At 42.1% G+C, this 21,113-nt stretch overlaps 1 protein-coding gene across 10 annotated transcripts in view; it reads right to left on the bottom strand.

Moving 5' to 3' along the window:
• Positions 1-21,113, bottom strand: part of KALRN (kalirin RhoGEF kinase) — a 712,406-nt gene that overhangs the window by 225,417 nt on the left and 465,876 nt on the right. For all 10 annotated transcript variants that reach the window (XM_058662003.1, XM_058661996.1, XM_058662002.1 and 7 more), the window contains exons 20-25: positions 20,677-20,792; positions 20,033-20,155; positions 15,979-16,161; positions 14,629-14,747; positions 8,387-8,453; positions 7,740-7,849 (exon numbers count right to left, since the gene is read on the bottom strand). In XM_058662003.1, coding sequence (XP_058517986.1) covers positions 7,740-7,849; positions 8,387-8,453; positions 14,629-14,747; positions 15,979-16,161; positions 20,033-20,155; positions 20,677-20,792 — 718 coding nt within the window. The remainder of the gene's footprint in view (positions 1-7,739; positions 7,850-8,386; positions 8,454-14,628; positions 14,748-15,978; positions 16,162-20,032; positions 20,156-20,676; positions 20,793-21,113) is intronic.

The following is a 21,113-nucleotide window of genomic DNA, read 5'->3' as shown; positions in this document are numbered from 1 at the left end:
CTGGGCTAAGCCATGGAAGCCACTTAATTCAGTCCCTTCATTTCACAGCAAAATGCTAGTCTGGATTAGAGAAAAGCAGAGAGGTATACCCAGGCTGGACTCCTACTAACCATACTCCCCATTCTCAGCCCTCAACTACAAGCAGCAAAGTATACTTTGCTGCACTGCTACCTGTTAGGCATGTTTTGTCAGTCTCTCCTTAGTTTATCAGAAGAATGAGACTTACTTTCACAGTTGCATGCCAAGTTTCAACTTAAGATAAAACACAATAATTGCAAGTTTAATGTTATTAAATGTATGATCTGCTGTTTAGCAACTAGGCATGGATGCTAAGAAGTTGGTGTACACAACTAAAATTCACCTGACTTTGACATATCCGAATCAAGCATCAAGCACTTGCTTTGCTTTGTGGAGTCCCCAATATCCATCATCAGCCCCAATGTTAACAGTTCTCTGTGAACACAATGAGCAACAATAACAACAGAGGCACAGCTATATTGGTAGAAGGCCAATACATGATGTGTAAGTAGCCATGAGGGTGGGACCCCCCAAAAAGCACAATAGGCCTTTCAGCTTGCTCTTCTTCATCATTTGAATATTTTTTTAAAAAAGACACTGGATGGATTCTTTAAATCACTATTTTTTCTTTTTGCGTTGGCCACAAACAAGCTTCAGTTTCTATAAAACAAGAGAGCAGAACTAAATTATCTTTAAAGATTTCTTATAGGCTTCTATGCTTAGCAAGTCTGATTTCCTATAAATTGGATGAAATATCAAAGGCTTGTGGAGTGGGGAAGAAGCATAGAAAACACACAAGATGTATATTTTAAGCAAGTGTGTATGTGTGAGTGGTGTTGGGAGGGGGCAGGAGAGACAGGAAGAAGCAGCCCCCTTTTAACCTCCTCCTGAGGGCAGTCAGAAGCACATGCTTTCTCTTACCACATGGGGGAGCCAATACATCGCCATGGAGCTGTGGATCAAGTCACGGTGTTTCAAGGGCTTGTAAAATCAATTTAGAGGTGGCAACCAGCATTGAAAAGGAAGAGGAGCAGGAATAAATATCACCATGCATCACACATAGTGAGCATGCTGCTTTTAAAAATACAGTTTTTCTATTACACATAATATATAAGCATGCATATATCCAAACATAATTGCAATCTTTTTCTTCTATCAGTAATAAAAAGTGTTTGAAAAGCACCACCTTGCTCATCCTGCTAGCTATAATTGGAAGATCTAGTCTTTGGCCATCTCTCTTTCTGAAGCTCTATTTACCCATCTGTGTGTTTGCCATTGTCCCCCTTCCTTCCTTCTTTCCTTTCTTCTCTCCTTTTCCCTGTATTACCCACCCATTTTACTGTTCTTGTTCCCTTATGATCTATGTCTTTTACTCCCTCTCCCCCTCTCACTGTCTCTCATCCATCCCCTTGCAACCCTCACCCTTGCCCCAAGTCTGATCTGCCTCTCTTCCCTCCACAATTTCACAGCCACAGATGGGACAAGGCACATTCTAACAACAGCAGAACCTTTACTTGCCCCTCAGCTGAACGTGGTCAACCTCTTCCCATCGCCTCTCTCGGTCTCCCTGCTAGATTTCACAAGCCTTCCTTCTTGTGGAGGGCCTCCCGTCTAACGTTTTTCCATCACCAAATCAGCCATCTCTGCCTGTAAAAATTCCATCTGTCATTTTAATTCCACCTCCAATGTCCGCTGCCCATCAGGTCTTCCCTGCTATTCCAGCTGAAGCTCTTCCCTGGCATTGCCTCCACATCCACCACTGGGGCTTCATCCTCAAAACTCGCTGGACACCACTTTCCTCTCCAAGCTAGCTCAGGTATGACTAAACAAGAAACTTCAGTAAGAGGGCAGAAAGCAGTCTAGCTCACTCACGGGAGTATCTCCCACTCCCTCAATGTCTGCTGCCCGCCTCAGACTGCTCCTTGATGTCCTTGGTCTGGCCCAAATTCCTACTCAGGCTCCATAGGGCTGGCCCTTTTCCCCTAGCCTTGGATGGGGAACACCATGCTGGGTATGAAATAGATAGTGGTCAAGGCCAAACCTGACAGCTTCCATGTAGGTCTGGAGGGATGGCAGTCCAGTCTTGGTTGTTGGACCCTAACTTACCTTTTTAATTCTTGTTGGAAACAGACTGACTTCAGGTAACAATAGCAGGCATATGTGACCTGAATGATATCACTATGGAAGAAATGGAAATGTGCTTCAAATTTGGAAGATTCACATGGAAGCTGGCTAGTTATGAATCAAATCAGGTGCATATGGGGGATATAGTCAGGAATGTATGGAGTGAGGAAAGGGAAGAGAACACAGAACAAGTCCCCGAATCTAGTTCTTTAAGGAGGTGTGTGTGTGAGAGAGAGAGAGAGAGAGAGAGAGAAACAACCTGCACAAGATCTCAGTCTCTTAGCCTATAAATGGAGATAATGGTATTTTATTTTATTTGTAGCTTGAAGTATGCTTTATAACAGTTTTTAAAAAATAACACCACATGCAAAGTTAAAAAGCTGAAAACAAATATCTCTACCTCTTACAATAAACAATGAATTCCTCTCAAATGTAAAGAGCTCCCAGAAATTGCTAAAAAAAAATCAACAACTCGGTAGACAAATGAAACAAGGACAGAGTTTCCAGAAAAGGATTATCAACTGGCCCTGCAACCAAAGCCCAGAGGCTTGGCCCCAGCCCCGGTGAGACATGGAGGGCTGAAGTGGATGGTTAGGCGACCAGAGGTTTGGCCCTAGCCCTGGTGAGACATTTAAGTGGATGGTTACGCGACAAGAGGCTTGGCCCCAGCCCTGGTGAGACACGGAGGGTTTAAATGGATGGTTAAGCGATCCCTCTGAATCCTGACACCACAGGCTTTATGAAAACATTATCACTTAGACTGCCAGAGGATCACATCTCCCAGAAAGCAAAAAGGAAGTAATTCAAATGCAAATGAAAGTGGTTGGCATTTTAAACAAAAACATACACTTACCAGGGCGCATCTCTAACAACAAAAGCAAAGTGAAGGGTTTTCTTGACTTAAAATGGTAGGTTGGGCAAAATGAGAGGATTGCATCTACAAAACCACTGGCATTTGGGAAATCTCTTTATGGAATATACTCCTGTCTGAGTGCTCCAGGAATACTTAGCAAAATGTAGCAGAAGTGGCTCTAGGTCTTCTGAGGATAAATAAATTTCATGGTCATTATATTTAGGTCTGTAGAAAAGAGATATAACACAAAATAGGGAGAGTGGAGGGCAAAACTAAGGATCATTCCACTTCAACATTCAATTTGCAGTGAATTTGCTGTTCACACTTATGAAACTCTGTATACTAAATTGTTTCTTATACACTGTTAGTTGCTTAGAAATGACACCATTCAGTATTTATGCTTGCTTTCTTTTAAAAATGCTATTTATTTGAAAAGCACAGAACAGAGCAAGATAGAGCTGCCACTTGCTGGTTTACACTCCCTAACATCTGCAACAGCAGGTGCTGTGCTGGTAGGCACTCAACTATCTGAGCTACCACTGCATTAGCAGAAAGCTGGAATGAAGAACTAGAGCAAGATACTAAACCCAGGTACTCTGATATGGGTCACAGGCATCTTGTTAGGCTAAACATTTGCCCCTCCATTCAATATCTATAAAGACAAAAGTCACACACTTAATCTTAGAGGCCATTTTAGCCATTTTTCAAAATGGCATCATTTGGACAGATAAATACTAACTAGCTGAGATCTGTAACATACCCACCATAAAGCTTTTGGTGTAGATATTAGTTTCCTAGGGACTAAACTGATTAGGCTATCTAGGTAGTGCCAATCTTAATCCTACACCCTCCCATTCCCACCTTTCAGTCTTCTAATGTACCTCCTTCTCTATCACCTCTTCTCTTGAGTATAGTCAGATAACCTGAGCTATGCACTAGACATGAGAGAAGTATGTTACTCTGCTGGGTAGTACTTAATTGAAACTCTTTAAACATCTGAACAACTGGGGCTAAAAAATCCTTAGGGAGTAAACACTGGCACAGCCAGCTAGGTTTAGAGTCCAGCTGCTCTACTTCTGATTCAGCTCCCTGCTAATAACACTGGGTCAGCAGCAGAGGGAGCCCAAGTACCCGAGCCACTGCAACCTACATGGAAGACCTGAAGGGAGTTTCTAGCTCCTGGCTTTACGATCTGGCTGTTGTGGCCATTTCCGGGAATGAACAAGCAGGCGGAACATTTGTCTCTCTCTCTGTCACTTTCCCTTTAAACAAAATTTTTTCCCCCTAAAGATACTTTTCATATTTTTAGGCTCAAAAGTGACCACTTAGAGAAGTATTTCTGAAGAATAAATAGGCATTCGGACAACTGGAGGGTCTCATTAAAAAATGCCCAAGAATTGGGCCCGGCGGCGTGGCCTAGCGGCTAAAGTCCTCGCCTTCAACGCCCCGGGATCCCATATGGGCGCCGGTTCTAATCCCGGCAGCTCCACTTCCCATCCAGCTCCCTGCTTGTGGCCTGGGAAAGCAGTTGAGGAAGGCCCAATGCATTGGGACACTGCACCCGCGTGGGAGACCCGGAAGAGGTTCCTGGTTCCCGGCTTCGGATTAGTGCGCACCGGCCGTTGCGGCTCACTTGGGGAGTGAATCATCGGACGGAAGATCTTCCTCTCTGTCTCTCCTCTGTATATATCTGGCTGTAATAAAATGAATAAATCTTTAAAAAAAAAAAAATGCCCAAGAAACTCTTTCATCCAGAAATTTAATTGCTTTGCTTGTCTAAAAGGTTCTGATAGTGATGAAGGAAATAATAATGCCTGGCAGTTTTCCTTGCCTTGGGACTGCTACAAACAAAAGATTGAATTATAACTTTGGCACTAGTGATAACTCTGCAAATTGTCATTTTATTTTTAGATTGTCCACCTATCCCTCCATCCTTCCAGCCAACCATCCAATAAATATTCATTGGAAGTTCACTATGTGCTAAGCATTGAGTGACACAGTGAAAGACATGGTCCCCTACAGAAAGCACAGTTCCAGTTAAACCAACTGGCCTTTCCCCTTATTTGCTAGAAATTTTCTTTTTCCTTTTTTAAAAAGATTTATTTGCATTTATTTGAAAGATAAAGGGATGGGAGAGTGTGTGTGAGAGAGAGAGAGCACAAGAAAGCAAGATCTTATATTTGCCAGGTCACTCCTCAAATGGCCACAACAACTGGGGCTGGGCCAAGCTGAAACCAGAAGCCAAGAGCCTCATCCAGGTCTCCTACCTGGTGCAGGAGCCCGAGATCTTGGGCTATCTTTTGCTGTTTCCCCAGGCACATTAGTAGGGAGCCTGACTGGAAGTGGAGCAGTTGGGATTCAAACTGGTGTCCATATGAGATACTGGCACTGCAGAGAGCAGCTTCATCTCATGCACTACAGCATCAGCTACTTGCTTAAGATTCTCAAACATTAAGAGTACAGTATCACCTTGCACATGTTGGGATTCCATAGGGGTGCTGGTTGATATCCTGGTGGCTCTGCTTCCAGCTCCCTGCTTGTGGCCTGGGAGGGCAGTCAAGGACAGCCCAAAGCCTTGGTACTCTGTGCCCACGTGGGAGACCAGGAAGAGGCTCTAGGCTCCTGGCTTAGGACCGGCTCAGCTCCGGCTGTTGTGCCCACTTCAGGAATGAATCAGTGGCTTGAAGATCTTCCTGTCTCTCTTCCACTCTGTACCTCTGACTTTCCAGTAAAAATAAATAAATACTAAAACAAATAATCACAGCAAGTTTCAGCTCTCAGATACTACAAGTAATTAAAATACAGCTTTATTTTCTTGGCTGTCCCCTTAAATTGTGGCTAATTTAAAGTATGAGTATTTTTGGTCAATAGATTTTCAGTACATTATAGACTTCTTCGATTTCGATTTAACTGAGAGGCATAGAGACAGAGGGAGAGAGTGAGCTTTTGTCTTTTAGCTATTCTCTCAATGACCACATCAGCAGGGATCTGGGCCAATCTGAAGCCAGGGTCCCAGGGGACTCAATTTACATGTGTGGAAGTGACCCAGCTACCTCAGCCATCCCCTGCTTTCTCTCAGAGTCTGCAAAAGCTGAAAGATAGAATTGGGAACTGCAGCCAGGGATTGAGTCCAGGTTTTTCAATGTAGGATGCGTGCATTTCAACTGACATCTTTACCATCTGCCCCAAGAGTTCCTTGCTTTTAATGCAGAATACCCTAATAAGCAAAAGTTACCATTAATGTCAATTACACGATACTGTAACACTGTGGCTTTATTGGGCACTATATTGGACCCCACTGCTCACGGGTTCCTCAGGACTTCTTAGAGCTGGCTGTTGTGTCTCCAGTGTTCCCACTCAGAAAAAGAGCCTCGGTTAGCCCAGCTGGCTATTTTTCTGCAAGCAGGGGCTCCGGTTAGCCCAGCTGGCTATTTTTCTGCAAGCAGGGGCTCCGGTTAGCCCAGCTGGCTATTTTTCTGCAAGCAGGGGCTCCACAGAGCTCAGGGACTTTGTGCAGTGTTCTTCCTCCTGTCTTGAGATTCCCTCTCTTTGCATGCTGGTAACAGGAGTATTCTCATTGGTTGTTTACATAACAAACTACATGAATGTTCTTATTGACTCTCTATTAACCATGAAATGTGTTTTGGACACTGCAATAAAAGACTCTTAAATTAAGTTGTAAGTCAGAAAAAAATGTTGTAATACAGTTAAAAGATTTTGGGGCTCATGTGTTAGTTATTCAGTGGTGCATTTTTTTGACTCCATGGTGTTGTAGTTTTGTTGTTGTCCTAATTCATATAGGTTGTTGACTTTATTTCATGGTTTCTCATTTAAGGGAATATATAATGATGGAGTAATAGAGACTACCATATCCAAATGTGGGGATACAATGCAATATACATCCCTGCTTTCAAATCAAAGATGGACTCCCAATGAAACTGTTGGAAATGTGTAGACAATAGGATTCTGGATTGTCAGACATTGTCTGTACCAGCAATGTCGGGCACACCTAAATAACAGACTGATGGAATCATCACTTCTTATGAAGGACTATGCTATTGTAGCAACTTGGGGAAAATCAGTCGGGCAGTGGGATTTTGGTGGTGGTGGTGGGGAAATCCCATTCTCTATGAAATTGTATCATAAAATTAAAAAGCTCAAAATAAAAACTAAAAAACAAAAGATTTTGGTGCTCCATAATTCTACTTATTTCCACAAAACAGAGTAATAATCATATTCTCCCCTAAATGCTGTAAAGAGATTTATTTTATTAAGGACTCTGATTATTCACTTATTTTAGTTATTGTTGTTACTTAGTTGAGGGTCAGGATACTAGGATAACTGATGAAGGAATTATTTAGATAAAGGAAAAAAAAAACTTCAAAGGAATTGGAAATTCCAAAACCTATCCAGATAGAAAGATTAGTCTCAGCTGAATTGGGATGTCTGGGTTTCCCCCAGGTTTTACTGAGGGGAAGCTCCACCTGTTCTCTGGTAACTCTTCTGGTTGGCTAGATGAGAATGTTGCCAGTTAGCTCCCTGAGGTAACCTGGAGAGAGAGCCTGCAGAATACTCAACTTCATTCCTCATCAGGAAGTTTGGACAACAGTGAGAAAGCAGCTGTTTCAGAAAACTGACCATGCAGTCTTAACTAGGTAGGTGTTGTATGCCAAGTAGCTTGGATTCTCCTATTTGGAAGCCTGCTGTCTGGGATTCACGGCCCTCAAACCTTCCATCAACCTACTTGTTATGAAAATCGTAGATCTCCTGGATGTTTCCAAAGATGATGTGCTCTTTATTGAGGATCCCAGGGGGGATCTCCTCCACACCACTGGTCATTTCCCACAGGTAGGTCTGTAAGACAGTAACAGTGTTATCACTGGCAAGCAATGCCACATGAGATACACACAGCACAAGCAGCCTCACGACGCTGGTGGAGTGATGCTCTGAGCAGGAATGCTTCCAGAGCATGCACCAAGAGATGTTAAGCAAGCAGAACCGAAGGAAATCAAACGTGTCCCACCCTGAGCTTTAGCAAGATCACAAACTCTATCCAGTCTTCTCATTATTGACTAAAGGTGTGTGGGCTTGAGTGTGTGTCTGAATGTGGAAGGGGATAGCATGCACATTTTCAGTCCCAATATGAGTTCACTGGTTTTTATTTTGAATTGAAGTAGTTGCACACTAAGAAGAATTTCAACTTTCTTTTCAAAACTGCTCCAAGCTCTCATGCAATTATTGTTAACCCTGGGAGAAAGATTTCCTCGGGTTGGCTTTTTCATTCATTACTCTCTTGGAGAACAAGAGCAGTGAGCTCTGCTCAAATACTTGACCTGGCAAGGAAGTCATTTTTTAAAAATACAGCTGTGAACTGATTACTATGGGACTTACCTCCAAGCACTCGTGCAAGTCCCTCACATAAGCCTTCTCAGTCTGCAGTAGCTCAGCCATAATGAATCTAGAAGGAAATACACAGACTTTTAGCTGGTTACAGGTATATTCTCCGTCTTCTACCTCACTTCCTATCCACAGCATTGATGACATTCTTGAATATCCAATTGTGCCCCCTGCCTTTCAAACTGAACCCTCCACCTTTGAGTCATTTTCACCCTGGTGACTTGATCTGCATTCCTAAAACAAATCTTTGCTCAGCCATGTCTATGTTCTTTCTCCCCTATACGCCCAGTTTTACCATTCTGTGATTCTGTGCTTCACTTGCACATATGCACCAGTGTGTGTGTGTGTGTGTGTGTGTCTGAGAGGCAGGATTGTTCATATTCAATCTCACTTACTGGAGAGCTTAAATCTCAGTGGCCTACATTTCTTTTCACAACTCCTACAGAAATAGTATCTGTTTAATAGAGTTTGTAAACCTAAATAATTCCCAGTACCACAAACAAAACCAGATTTCGAAGCTACAGAAAGATTTCAATATGTCACCAATAGCAGCGGTTACCAACTTTTTCTGTACAGAGCCAGATGGGAAGTACATGTAGGCTACTCAGTGTTTGTCACATCAACTCAGTCATGAACATTCAGCACAGGGGATTCAAAGACAATGCTTTAGCAAAAATAATAATGGCTGTGTTCCATTCAAACTCTTTATGGACACTGAAATTAAGTTTTACCAAATTTCATGTGTTACAAAATATTCCCTTTTTCAATGTCTAAAAATGTAAAAATTATGATTTTTAGCTTTTAGACTACATAAATCAATGGCTCAAATTTGATCTTCAGTTGCCGACCTCTGACCTGGATTAAACTTTTAACTAACTAGGCATTATTTATTTTTAAAAAATACTCACTGTTTTAAAAACAGGTTTATTTAAAAAATATTTATTTATCTGGGAGACAGAGAGCTCTCATCATCAGTTCACTCCCCAAATGCTGTCAATAGCTGGGACCAGGCCAGCACACAAAGCCAGGAGCTGAGAACTCCATCCAGGCTTCTCACGTGGACAGCAGAGATCTAACTACCAGAGCCAAGACCAGTTGCTTCCCATGCTGCATGTTATCAGGCAGTTGGAATCAAGAGAAGAGCTGGGACTCAAACCTTAGCATTCTGACATGGAATGTGAGCATTCCAAGCAGTATCTTAACCACCATTATGCCAAAATGTCTGCCCCTAGACACTTTGTCTAATGGGGTCTACTCACATCATAAACTGATGGGCACAGAGCATATCATGAGCACAGCATAGTGAACAGTGCTCAGTGGCTGTTCTCCAGACTCCCACCAAGGGTGTCATACATCTTGAAGGTCTGGAGCACCTCCTCTTTTCTTCAGCACTATCAAATTTATGCTGTTTGGCTTCACTGGAGTATTAGCTACTTCATGCCTCTCTATAACTATCGATTAGAAATGGTGTTTGCTAGCAGGCATGTAATACCTAACCTAATACAAACCATATATTTATAATTTATATTTTCTATGTCAGTTTTCATGGAGTTCATAATGAGAATTCCTATTTCCACAGGTTCTATTATAGGAAATTTGTGAGAAACAGTACCCTCATAGTTTTCCTTACTAGAAATTTCACAAGAAATACTAAACAAGGAGCATCATTTCCTGGATCCTTATCTTAGTAGAATTTTCCTTAAAGCAATAAATTGCTCTAGCTATGGCCTATTAAACTGCTGGTGATTCATTCAAAAAGTTCCCCTTCTACAGAAATTAATTAGTTGCTAGGTTCCTACTCTTCTCTGTTGGGAAGCAGAAAGTATGGAAGCTTCAGAGTCAAACAGAAGCTGAATTTTGACTTTGTCATTGACTACAGGTAGGACTTGCTATTCTAACTTGCAAATGGCTTACTTATAAAATAGCTGAACAAACAGAACTGTTGCAAAGATTAAACAGGAACATGTAAGTAAAGTGCCTATCATATGGCAGGCGCTTGGCAAACATTCAGTGAATAAATGATCTGTAGATAAGAAGCTAGGAAAGAAGAAAGATCAGAAGGAACATGAATTGATGGGCTTTGAAATACTCTCCTTGATTTTATTACCTTGGGTTTTCTAGCATTGTTCTTTTTTTTTTTTAAAGATTTATTTATTTTTATTACAAAGTCAGATATACAGGGAGGAGAGACAGAGAGGAAGATCTTTCGTCTGATGATTCACTCCCTAAGTGACCACAACGGCCAGTGCTGCGCTGGTCTGAAGCCGGGAACCAGGAACCTCTTCCGGGTCTCCCACACGAGTGCAGGGTCCCAAAGCCCTGGGCTCTCCTTGACTGCTTTCCCAGGCCACAAGCAGGGAGCTGGATGGGAAGTGGGGCTGCCGGCATTAGAACCGGCGCCCATATGGGATCCCGGGGCGTTCAAGGTGAGAACTTCAGTCGCTAGGCCACTGCGCCAGGCCCGCATTGTTCTTTTTCATCTGCTGCCTAGAGTTTCGCCTGTCTTCACACTCTATCTCCACTATCCCCAAACCCATTTTGTTATCTTCCCATCCATTCTTTACTCCCCTCTTTGGTGCCACAGAAGTAGCCCAGGGGGAAGATTTGATTAAACGTAAGCTCCACTTTCCCCTCCCATCATGGATGGAATTGTTTGTCTTAATCCACAGAACCCCAGTTTTGATTTATTTGGAAATAGAGGCACTGTGGAATGTGGATAGAGTGGGTCCTAATAAAATGTAAATAGCATCCTTACAAAACAGGAGAATTTGTATGCAGCAGTGTGCATGTACACACATTTGGGCAGAACACCATGTGAACTGGAACGCAGTCATCTACACAGCCTAAGAGGGAATCAACAAGGCAGACACCTCAGAGTATCAGGTGGCATACTTGGTCACCTCTGGCCCCAAGGAACCAACAGAATCCCCAAGGGAAACAGCTTTGGACTCTGCACACCAGCTTCTGTTCCTTTCGCTCTGAGGTCTTAATAAAACAAACTGCGCAGAGTTCTTTATCTATGTTGTTTCTAGCACTATCTAGTCTGCTCAAACGTTCTTCATGAAGGCACTCCAGACCTCTCTGAATATGAGACTTTGGGAGCCCAAAACAATGAAATCAGAGAACAACAAAAAAGTTTGCAAGCTTAACAGAGTTCATTGTGCCCACTGTCAAATGCCCTGTAATCCCTGATTAGTGTGAAATGCGGGTAAACAATTCCCAGCAAGCATCCAAAGATAAAAAACATGTTTTGCGTACCTGGAATTTCTGAGACTGAGGCTGAAATACTTAGAAAACAGAGCAAGACAAATGAAAAGCTGGTCCCAGGTCTCCATGACTACTTCTATCTATTCTTATTCTGAGAAAACAAGGGATTTGATTTAAGAAAATTTCGGGCAATTTCAAATTCTTCCAAAATGCCCACATTCCAATATCCTCTGTTCTCTACTCCTCAAGAGCTACTGTTGACCAAGGAGAAAATTTGAGTGGCAGCTTCCTACTCTGACCTTGCCAATTCACTCACTGGACCAGTTTCCCATTTTCATTTCCCTAAGTTCTATTATTCACTAGACAAAGACACTGAATCTGAATGGCTACACCAAGTCACCTGGTATTGGAAGGCCTCTCAAGGCTGCAATCTCCCTCAACTTTAAGAAAATCGGTGTTACAGCTTTCTGACCCTTAATCCCTCTATTTCAGTGTCCATATCAATTTTATTCTATCAGGCTTTTCTCAATCAGTGATGCTATCTTCATTCCTCTCCTAGCCAAGCTTGGTTCATGTAATAGCATATAAATACATCTTTGACTTCAAGCAGTTTATCATCTAGTTAGATTTCTGAGGAATCAGCTGAATAATTGAAATATGAATCACTACAGATAAAAAATAATACGTGATAAAGTTCAGAAAGGAATGGACCAATGACAGCAGAGGCTACAGATAAAGAATTCACAGAGAATGGATGAGACTTAGTAAATAGTTACCAGGATATAGACGGGAGCAAGATAAAACCAAACAGTCAAGAACAAAAGGAAGGAAGCAGAAGGGGAGGGAAGGGAGAGCAAGGGAAGGGAGGAGAGAGAAGAGAGGGAGGGAAAGCAGGACAGGAGGGGAAGGGAGAGAAGGAGGGAAGCGGAGGGAATGGAAAGGCAAGTAAAAAGGATGAACGAAAAAGAGAGAATTGAAGGTCAAGAATACTACATGAACAACTGTGTACAACTTACTCCTAAACCCGAAAGGAGCTGGTTAAGCGATCTGATTGAAGCATACCATTTGAATTGGAATGTATTTTAATAAGATTGACTTAGATGAGGCCACATGATATCATTTTGAGGAGAGTGATCACTATCCTGAGGCAGTAAAAACACATTTAAAATTTGGAGCCAATCTGGAGCCAATGAAGACACAAAGGAAATGAATCACAACATACAGAACAATGAAGAGTCACTTGGACTTGGTTTAAATTCTGGCTGCAGAGACAGCTTTATGACACAGCGGCCTGAGCCACCTTCTGTGACACATCCCATTGGTGAGGGTACAAATCCCGGTTCTATTTTCTTTTCTTTTTATTTTCTTCTCTCTCTCTTGCTTTCTTTCTTTCTAAGATCTTTTTTTTTCATTTGAAAGGAATATTTATGGAGAGAAAAACACAGGATCCTCCATCCACTGATTCACTACCCAAATAGCCTCATCAGTTGGAACTGAGCTGATACAAAGTCAGGAGCCAGGAGCCAGGAGCTTCCTCAAGTTCACTCACTTGGGGGACAGGGTCCAAGGACTTATGCTACTATCTGGTGCTTTTCCAGCCCACAAGCAGGGGGCTGGATTGGAAGTAGAGCCACTAGGACACAAACCATCCCTCCATACAGGATGCTGGTGCTGCAAGACTGAGGATTCGGCTATTGAGCAACTGCACTGGCCCCAGCTATTCTATTTCTTATCTGGCTTCCTGATAATGCACCTGGGAATGCAGCAGAAGATTGTCCAAGTGCTTCGGTCTCCACAACCCATGTGGGAGCCCTGGACAGAGTTACAGTATCCTCCTGGCCCTTATAACCATTTGGGAAGTAAAGCTGTGAATGGACAATAGATAAATCTCAATCTCTTTCTCTCTCTCTCTGCATTTTAGATGAATAAATATACATATATTTTTTAAAAAGTAAATCCTGGGGCCCGGTGTGGTAGTCTAGCGGATAAAGTCCTTGCCTTGCACATGCTGGGATCCCATATGGGCACCAGTTCTAATCTCGGCAGCCCTGCTTCCCATCCAGCTCCGTTTGTGGCCTGGAAAAGCAGTCGAGGATGGCCCAAAGACTTGGGACCCTGCATCCGCATGGGAGACCTGAAGGAAGTTCCAGGCTCCTGGCTTCAGATGGGGCCAGCTCTGGCTGTTGTGGTCACTTGGGGAGTGAATCATCAACGGAAGATCTTCCTGTCTGTCTCTCCTCTCTGTATATCAGATTTATTTTAAAAATAAAATAAACCTTAAAAAAAGTAAATCTTGGCTCTACTATTTACTGTTTGTGTGGCTTAGGAGAAATTCTTTAGCTTTTTTTGGAGTTTCATATAAATAGACATAAACTGAAATCATCATAGTTATAGAAGTGACAGGAAGAATAAACGAGAAAATGAATGTAGGGTGTTGATAGAATGTTGGGCATATACAGCAGTTAGGATGGTGGTAGGAAGAATACTGGGGTCAGTAACAACAAAACACAACATCACAAGGTAAAGCAGGCATCATTGCGCAGGTGAACTGGTAGCGATGGGAAGCAGGAAGGCCAGGGAAGTTCTGGCAAATGATTCCAACTTCCAGTGACAAGGGTCACAAGAGAAAAAATGACCCAAAAGAAAATTTGGTGGAAGAACTGACATAAGGAGCAAGAGTTAAGCTGAAGCCTCCTTCAGAGCCTCAATCTAAGAAACCAAAAGTAGGAACTCAGAAGGGAAAACTAAATTTGGAAAGAGGGAAAAAATTTTAATTTGTTCATGTGGAGTCTTGAGATTATGAAATGAAATGCTATGATTCAAGAAGGTTTTCTGCAAGGAGAGAATTCAGGGAAAGGACAGGTAGAAGAGCCTTAGGCTTCCAGAGTGCACCTTCTTCTCAACGGTAGTATCCTGTCTACACTGCAACCTCATCAGGGTCATGAGTCTGTGCTGAATTGTCATGCGGGCAGTGAAAGCCAAACCCAGTTGTGGGAATTCTGTTGGGGTGGGAGTTCCCCAACACATACTCTTTCTTCCGGGCTGATTTCCTCTTCTCTTCATTAATTTCATGGTTGGCGTCCCGCAGCTTGACCTCACGATCTGAAAGGCTTGCTGGGATGATGTCCAGCTCCAGATCCTTGTTATCCTACAGAGGGGTCATAGAGGTCACCTTGAAGATGCTTTGGAAATCAACTCATCCAAGTTGGGGGAGGTAACCAGGGGAGAAACAGAGAAAAAAAATCAGAAAGAGATAAAAAAAAAAAAACAACAGGAGATCCTACAGATTGCCATCCACAATCACTTCTTCATGGCAAACTGGTTTTTTTTTTGTTCCAAATAAGAAAAATCTAAAATGTTCTAGACTAATATTTAGGGCTAATATCTGCAGTAAGAAAAAACAATGAAGATATTTGATAATTATGTTTTTATTTCCCTGAGGCCTTTGGTCCTAATTAAATTTAAATACACACACAAATTAGTTTAAGATTCATTCTTAAAATGAAAATAAATGTGAAACAGACCTTTTTTTTAAAAAAGCCTTCTGCCTTTCCAAAGAAAACAATCAAACTAAATATTTTTATTTAAACAAGCAATTTCCCTGGCAAAAGAGAATACTAAATGTTAGAATAATGACTGAAATCTCTAATTGCTCATCTCTGTTTATTTCAACTATCATTGGATATTTATAGGTTACAGAATCTTGTAGAAAAAAAAATAAAAACAACTTCACAGATGAAAACCTGAAGGAAATGTTAACTGACTCAATTTTACTGTTTTGTGTCCATTTCAAACCACTCTCTAGGTTTCTCTGCTCCAGAGCACAGGTCTTTTTAAAGAGTTAAGAATTAGAAATCTTAGCATTAAATTGCCAAGCTGCATTTAGCTCTTAATTCATGGGTTACTGACCCCTATTATGAAGCAGAGATTAAAAGTCAGTCTTTCTTTGCTTCATGGCAAATATTACCTCTTTTCAGTTGAAATACCAAATAGCCTTTGTGCAAATGGTACCCTCTATTCTTGAAAGAGCGCTATTGTTCACACTGGGGACTCTAATCACTTGCTGATTAACATAATTGTGTGGAAGAGGGTGCTGATGAAACCAAGATAGTGGGTTTAGTCCTCCAAGCCAATCACTCACTCTGCATACTGGAAAGCTCTATGCTGCACCCATCAGCCCCATTTCTGGCCACTCCATCGTAGAGGATTATGAAGCACTAGGCACGGTGGCCAGGAGACAAAGGGATCAGTGAGACCCTTGCTTCCTCATCACAACACAAGGGCTCAGGGGAACAGCAGCTCGACAGGACTGCTTGAGAGCAGTGCTTCTGTAGGGCCTGAGAAGGAACATCATCCAGGCAGCAGTACCCCACACCTACCTCTGTGTTGACTCCTAGGGCCTTCTCGAGGGAGTACCGATATTTCCCCATCCTCAAGGAGAAGTCTCTGTAGTGCTTGTCCACCGTGGTCACCCACTTCCTTATCTCCGTGGCGTGGATGTGGCCTTTTTCCACAAAGCTATCTGCCAGCTGAACCAGAAGCTTCACCTTCTCCTTGGTTTGCTGATCCAAAAAATGGACTTAAGTTACTGGACTAAGTTTACTCTCATAATAACACCTACTGTGCAGGCCTGCTGTGGGTATACAAGGGCTGATCAAATACAATGTTTATAACAGTTCCAGGAACACATCATGCACTCAATTACAGTAGGAACTCAGGAGACACAAATACTGACCATTATAATTGATATTGACTTGAGAATCTCTTTTATAAGAGATTTACCAGTTTACAGAGTATGTTAACATCACGCCCAGGATTCATTTGGATATTAAAACATCCTTAGGGAATAGGGGGAGTAGATGATATAGGTCTCTTTCAATCACCCCCCCCCCCAAAAAAAAAAAATCAAGGCTTAGGGAGGCCTAGGACAGGCCTGGGTTCACCCCACCAGTACATGGAAGAGCCTATTTGCCATGATTCCTTATTCCTGATTCTATCCATTGACTGTACTACCCTTAGGTATAGGTTCTAAATGCCACATAAATTGACATATGCCAAAGAAATCCAGCTGGTAGGACTGAATTATGTCCCTTTCACCATAGGATTTTGTCTTTAGTTTCTAATAGAAATGGTTTAATGAAGTTAGTATCTACAGGACTAAGGAAGGTAGAACCATTGCCATGTGCTGGCTGAATTTCATGTCTAACAGGAATTTGTTCAACACATTCTCTCCATAGCCCTGAGTACAGGGCACTTGGACAAAGGCTTGGAAATATGTTTATTTCACACAGTTTATAATCTCCAGAAGGGACACAATTTCACATATAATAATCTGAGTAACCATTAAGTCACAATTAAATAACTCAGGATATTATGTAACTGAATGTCAAAATGAGAAGTATAGGGGCTGGCAACATGGTGCAGCATGTTAAGCCACCACCAGATGATATAGCTGCTTGAGTTGCTGCTGGTCTTGGGTGACATCTCAGCTGCCATCTCCCACAGTGAGGCTAGGTTCATAGAGCTAAATTAGGTTTCTCTAAGAGGTTAAGCCAAATCACTTTGATTTTCTTGACTTCTACAATCAGGCCGCAGCATCTTTTCTCCTTCACAACTGAAGCCATTTTGGAACTCAAACCTTGTGCCCTAATGTAAGTTCTATCCTTTCCATTTCAAATGGTACATGAGCTGCAGGAAAAGTTAGATGTTATGCAAAAAAGTGTTTGGTAGTATATGTTTTTGCCTCTGTCTCCCTCTCTCTTTCCTTCTCCCACCTTCAACCTTTCTTTGTTTTTTGTTTGATCAATTAATATTATAACATCTTTCCAACATTGTTACTTTGAATAATGTCTTTAAAAAGATGTTAGTTTTCTACATTTTATAATTCCTTAAGATTTAGCCTTCTTGATATTATTCTTATAATTTAATGATAATCTTTGTATTTACTATATGCATTTTTATAGATATGAGATTACTGAGCTCCTTATGTAGGTAATGCCTTCTTAAGATACAACTTCATATTTGCTTCACAGGGGATCATTTGTTGCTCTACGTGAAAATTAAAAGCCCATCATGTAAGAGCTATATTTCTCTTAGGAAACCTGGAAACTGAATCATGTCCACCTTTTATCTGAATTGTTTAACTCCTATTTTCTTGGTCTGAGAGTCCCAGTACTCACTTTCCTTGCTGTCTGATTTTCTTTTTTCTTTTTTTAAGATTTATTTTATTTTTATTACAAAGTCAGATATATATAGAGAAGGAGAGATAGAGAAGAAGTAGAGCCGCCAGGATTAGAACCGGCGCCCATGTGGGATCCTGGCACGTTCAAGGCGAGGACCTTAGCCACTAGGACACGCTGCCAGGCCCTTGCTGTCTGATTTTCAAGAAAACATAATTTATTGTGCCCAGAGCTCCAGTCACTTTCATTATTGCTTAATTCTGATTGGTTAAGAAGAATGTTCTTTCACTTTCAGATGTAAAATAATCAGTTTAAACAAGTTTTTTTTTCTTTTTTCTCAACGTAAGTAGGCATTGGCACATTCAAGTTAAAACCTTAATGGATCCTCCTTCACACTCTCTGGGATATGAAGAGACAGGGACAGATTTTGTGTGGGCCAGGATGTGGAGTTATTGGAACCCTTATACATTCCTGATAAGAATGTAATACGGTGTAGCCACTTTGAAAAATAGTTTGGTAGTTCTTCAATATCTTAAACATAGGGCCACCATATAACCCAGCTATCCTACTCCCTGGTATGCACCTAAGAGAACTGAAAACATGTTTGCAGCAAAACAAGCACATAAATGCTCACATCAACATTATTTATGGTCAAAAACTCAAAGTAACCCAAATGTCCATCAAGTGATGAATGGCAAACAAAAAGTAGTGTTGGGCCCGGCGGCATGGCCTAGCGGCTAAAGTCCTCGCCTTGAAAGCCCTGGGATCCCATATGGGCGCCGGTTCTAATCCCGGCAGCTCCACTTCCCATCCAACTCCCTGCTTGTGGCCTGGGAAAGCAGTCGAGGACGGCCCAAAGCTTTGGGACCCTGCACCCGTGTGGGAGACCCGGAAGAGGTTCCTGGTTCCCAGAATCGGACTGGCGTGTAGCGGCCCGTTGCGGCTCACTTGGGGAGTGAAACATCGGATGGAAGATCTTCCTCTCTGTCTCTCCTCCTCTGTGTATATCCGGCTTTCCAATAATAATAATAAAATCTTTAAAAAAACAAAAAACAAAAAAACAAAAAGCGTTTGTACAACAGAATATTTTGAGCCATAACAAGGAATGAGGTATTGACACTGCTGAATCATAAAACATCCCAAGGGAAATAATCCCACCAAGAAAACATCATAAATGATATGACACCCTTTATATGAGATGTCCAGAACAGGCAAATCTGTAAACACAGAAAGTTGACCGTGGATGCTGGGGACCAACAGGAGGGAAGGCTGGGGAATGACTGGTAATAGGTGTTTCTCTCTGGAGCCAGGGAAACACTTTAGAACTAAGAAATTGCAACAGTTACACAGCCTTGTGAATATACTGAAAACTACTGAATTGTAGGGAGAAAATAAGAACAAAAAGAATGTAAAAACGTTTGCTTTCTGAAGAAATGGCTCTTTCACATATCAATATATTTAAGCTTCACTAAAACTTTGTGCCTTGATGCCTTACACAATTTGAAACCCACAAGGAAAATATCATTTGTATCCTCCTAACTGGATTGTCTTGGTGTACACCACTGTTTTTGTCTTATCCTCAGTCAAGTTCTCTATCTCACTTTTTTTTATATCAGTGCGTTTACATTGAAAGTAGCATTGTATTCAGTGCTTTTTTTCCTACTTGATCTATTTCTTTGGAGCAGAGTATAATAATAAACTCTATTGCCCCATTCAATCATGAGGGTCACTGTACTCTTCTGGGACTCAAAGTTAATTTGTTTTTTATTTAAAATTTATTTTAGTGATTATGAAGATTAAAACCAACTATGGCTGCTTAACACAGGCTAGTTTTGGTCAGTGGGAGTGAGGTGGGGCAGGAGGCTGTTGCCATTTCTGGAAGCTTCTTAACTGGACCTGCTACCCTGTAGTTGCCAACAGAACCATTCCAGGATAACAGAGGAAGCAGCACTGGATTGGAAAGGTGGGCTCCTTTTAAAAAGCACACACTAGAGGGAAGGGAAAGGAATGTAGGGCAGGAAAAATCGTATGGGAAATGTGCAGAGGCAGAAAGCACACACTGTATCTGTCAGAGGCAAGAAAATACATCCACTGAGCTGGAGCACAGAACTTTCATGAAAGATGACTGAAAGTAGGGAGGTAGGATAGTGCAGCGGTGCACGTTAATGAAGGGGGGAAGGGAAGGCCACAAGAATGGAGCCTAGCTAGGAAGCTGTTGCTAGATTTGAAATGAGAGGTCTGGGGAGCCTCCTACCTTGGCAGGTACCCTGAATTCCCCATATTCTTTCAGCAGTTCCTGAGTCTCCTCTGTGGTCTCTCCAGTGGAGGTATGTGTTGAGAGGTAATATTCACCTGTTTCTTGAATCCAGTCCAGTGCCTGTGGGAGAAAACAACCCACTCAGTCCCCCCAAAGGGTAACAACTATCAGTAGGAAATCATGCCACAACGTCAATATGAAAATTCATCATGGGAACAATTGGATGTATCCAGGAGATACTGACATGATTTGCTCAGTACGGAGCTCTGGATTTGCTTTTCTGAATGAGTTAAACTCCAATTTAAAGCATTCCCACCACGACCCCCCAGTTAGGAGAAATCTTCTCCAACAGACTACAAATTCTTCCAGGCCAGGGCCAGGAGTCTCCAATGAGCTCAGGGCATATTGGGAGCCACAGCATCCCCACATATCTCCTGGTACCAAACTCAGAACAGAGTGTGTGGTAAATATTCAATTACCCATAGGTGACAACCTATTCTCCCTGCTCTCTTCATTCCCACCTCCCATTTCCATTCTGTCTGCTGCTGTGGCCTTCTTCCAATCTGACGCAAGCCCTGGTAAGCTGGGCCTCTGGATACTGCCCAGAACTGAGGCAAAGCCAGGAGAAGCAATGGACATACCTGCTTGGCACTACGCTCAAATACCACATATTGCTGGCACTGGTCTAACCGCCGCTTCTTCAGGGTCCAGAAGTGCAGGACACGATTCTCCCTCTGTAAGAGCTCACTCAAGATGGCTGTGGGGCAGAGGAGACCACACTGGTCACAGGAAAGTTCTGAGAAAGCCCAATCAAGTGTTTCAGCCTCATGATCCAGGTGTCACATGACTGTGACTTTCAATCCTCCCCTGAGAATTCATCTAGCATCAAAAGAAAGGGAGCAAAAGATGGGCACAGAGAATTTCCTAGAAGTTTTCTCAGGATAAAGGAAAAAGGAGGAGTCTGGGGTGAGAAAGCCTGTTGACAAGAGCTCTGTCAATTAAAGAGGAGGGGGTCAAGAATGTAACACAGTAGACTTGCAGTGATCCTGTTTCTCTTCACACTGAAGTTAGTCCTTGG

This window comes from Ochotona princeps, chromosome 3 (assembly GCF_030435755.1).
Source record: "Ochotona princeps isolate mOchPri1 chromosome 3, mOchPri1.hap1, whole genome shotgun sequence".
Taxonomy (NCBI): domain Eukaryota; kingdom Metazoa; phylum Chordata; class Mammalia; order Lagomorpha; family Ochotonidae; genus Ochotona; species Ochotona princeps.
This window is presented reverse-complemented; position numbering and strand designations above follow the sequence as displayed.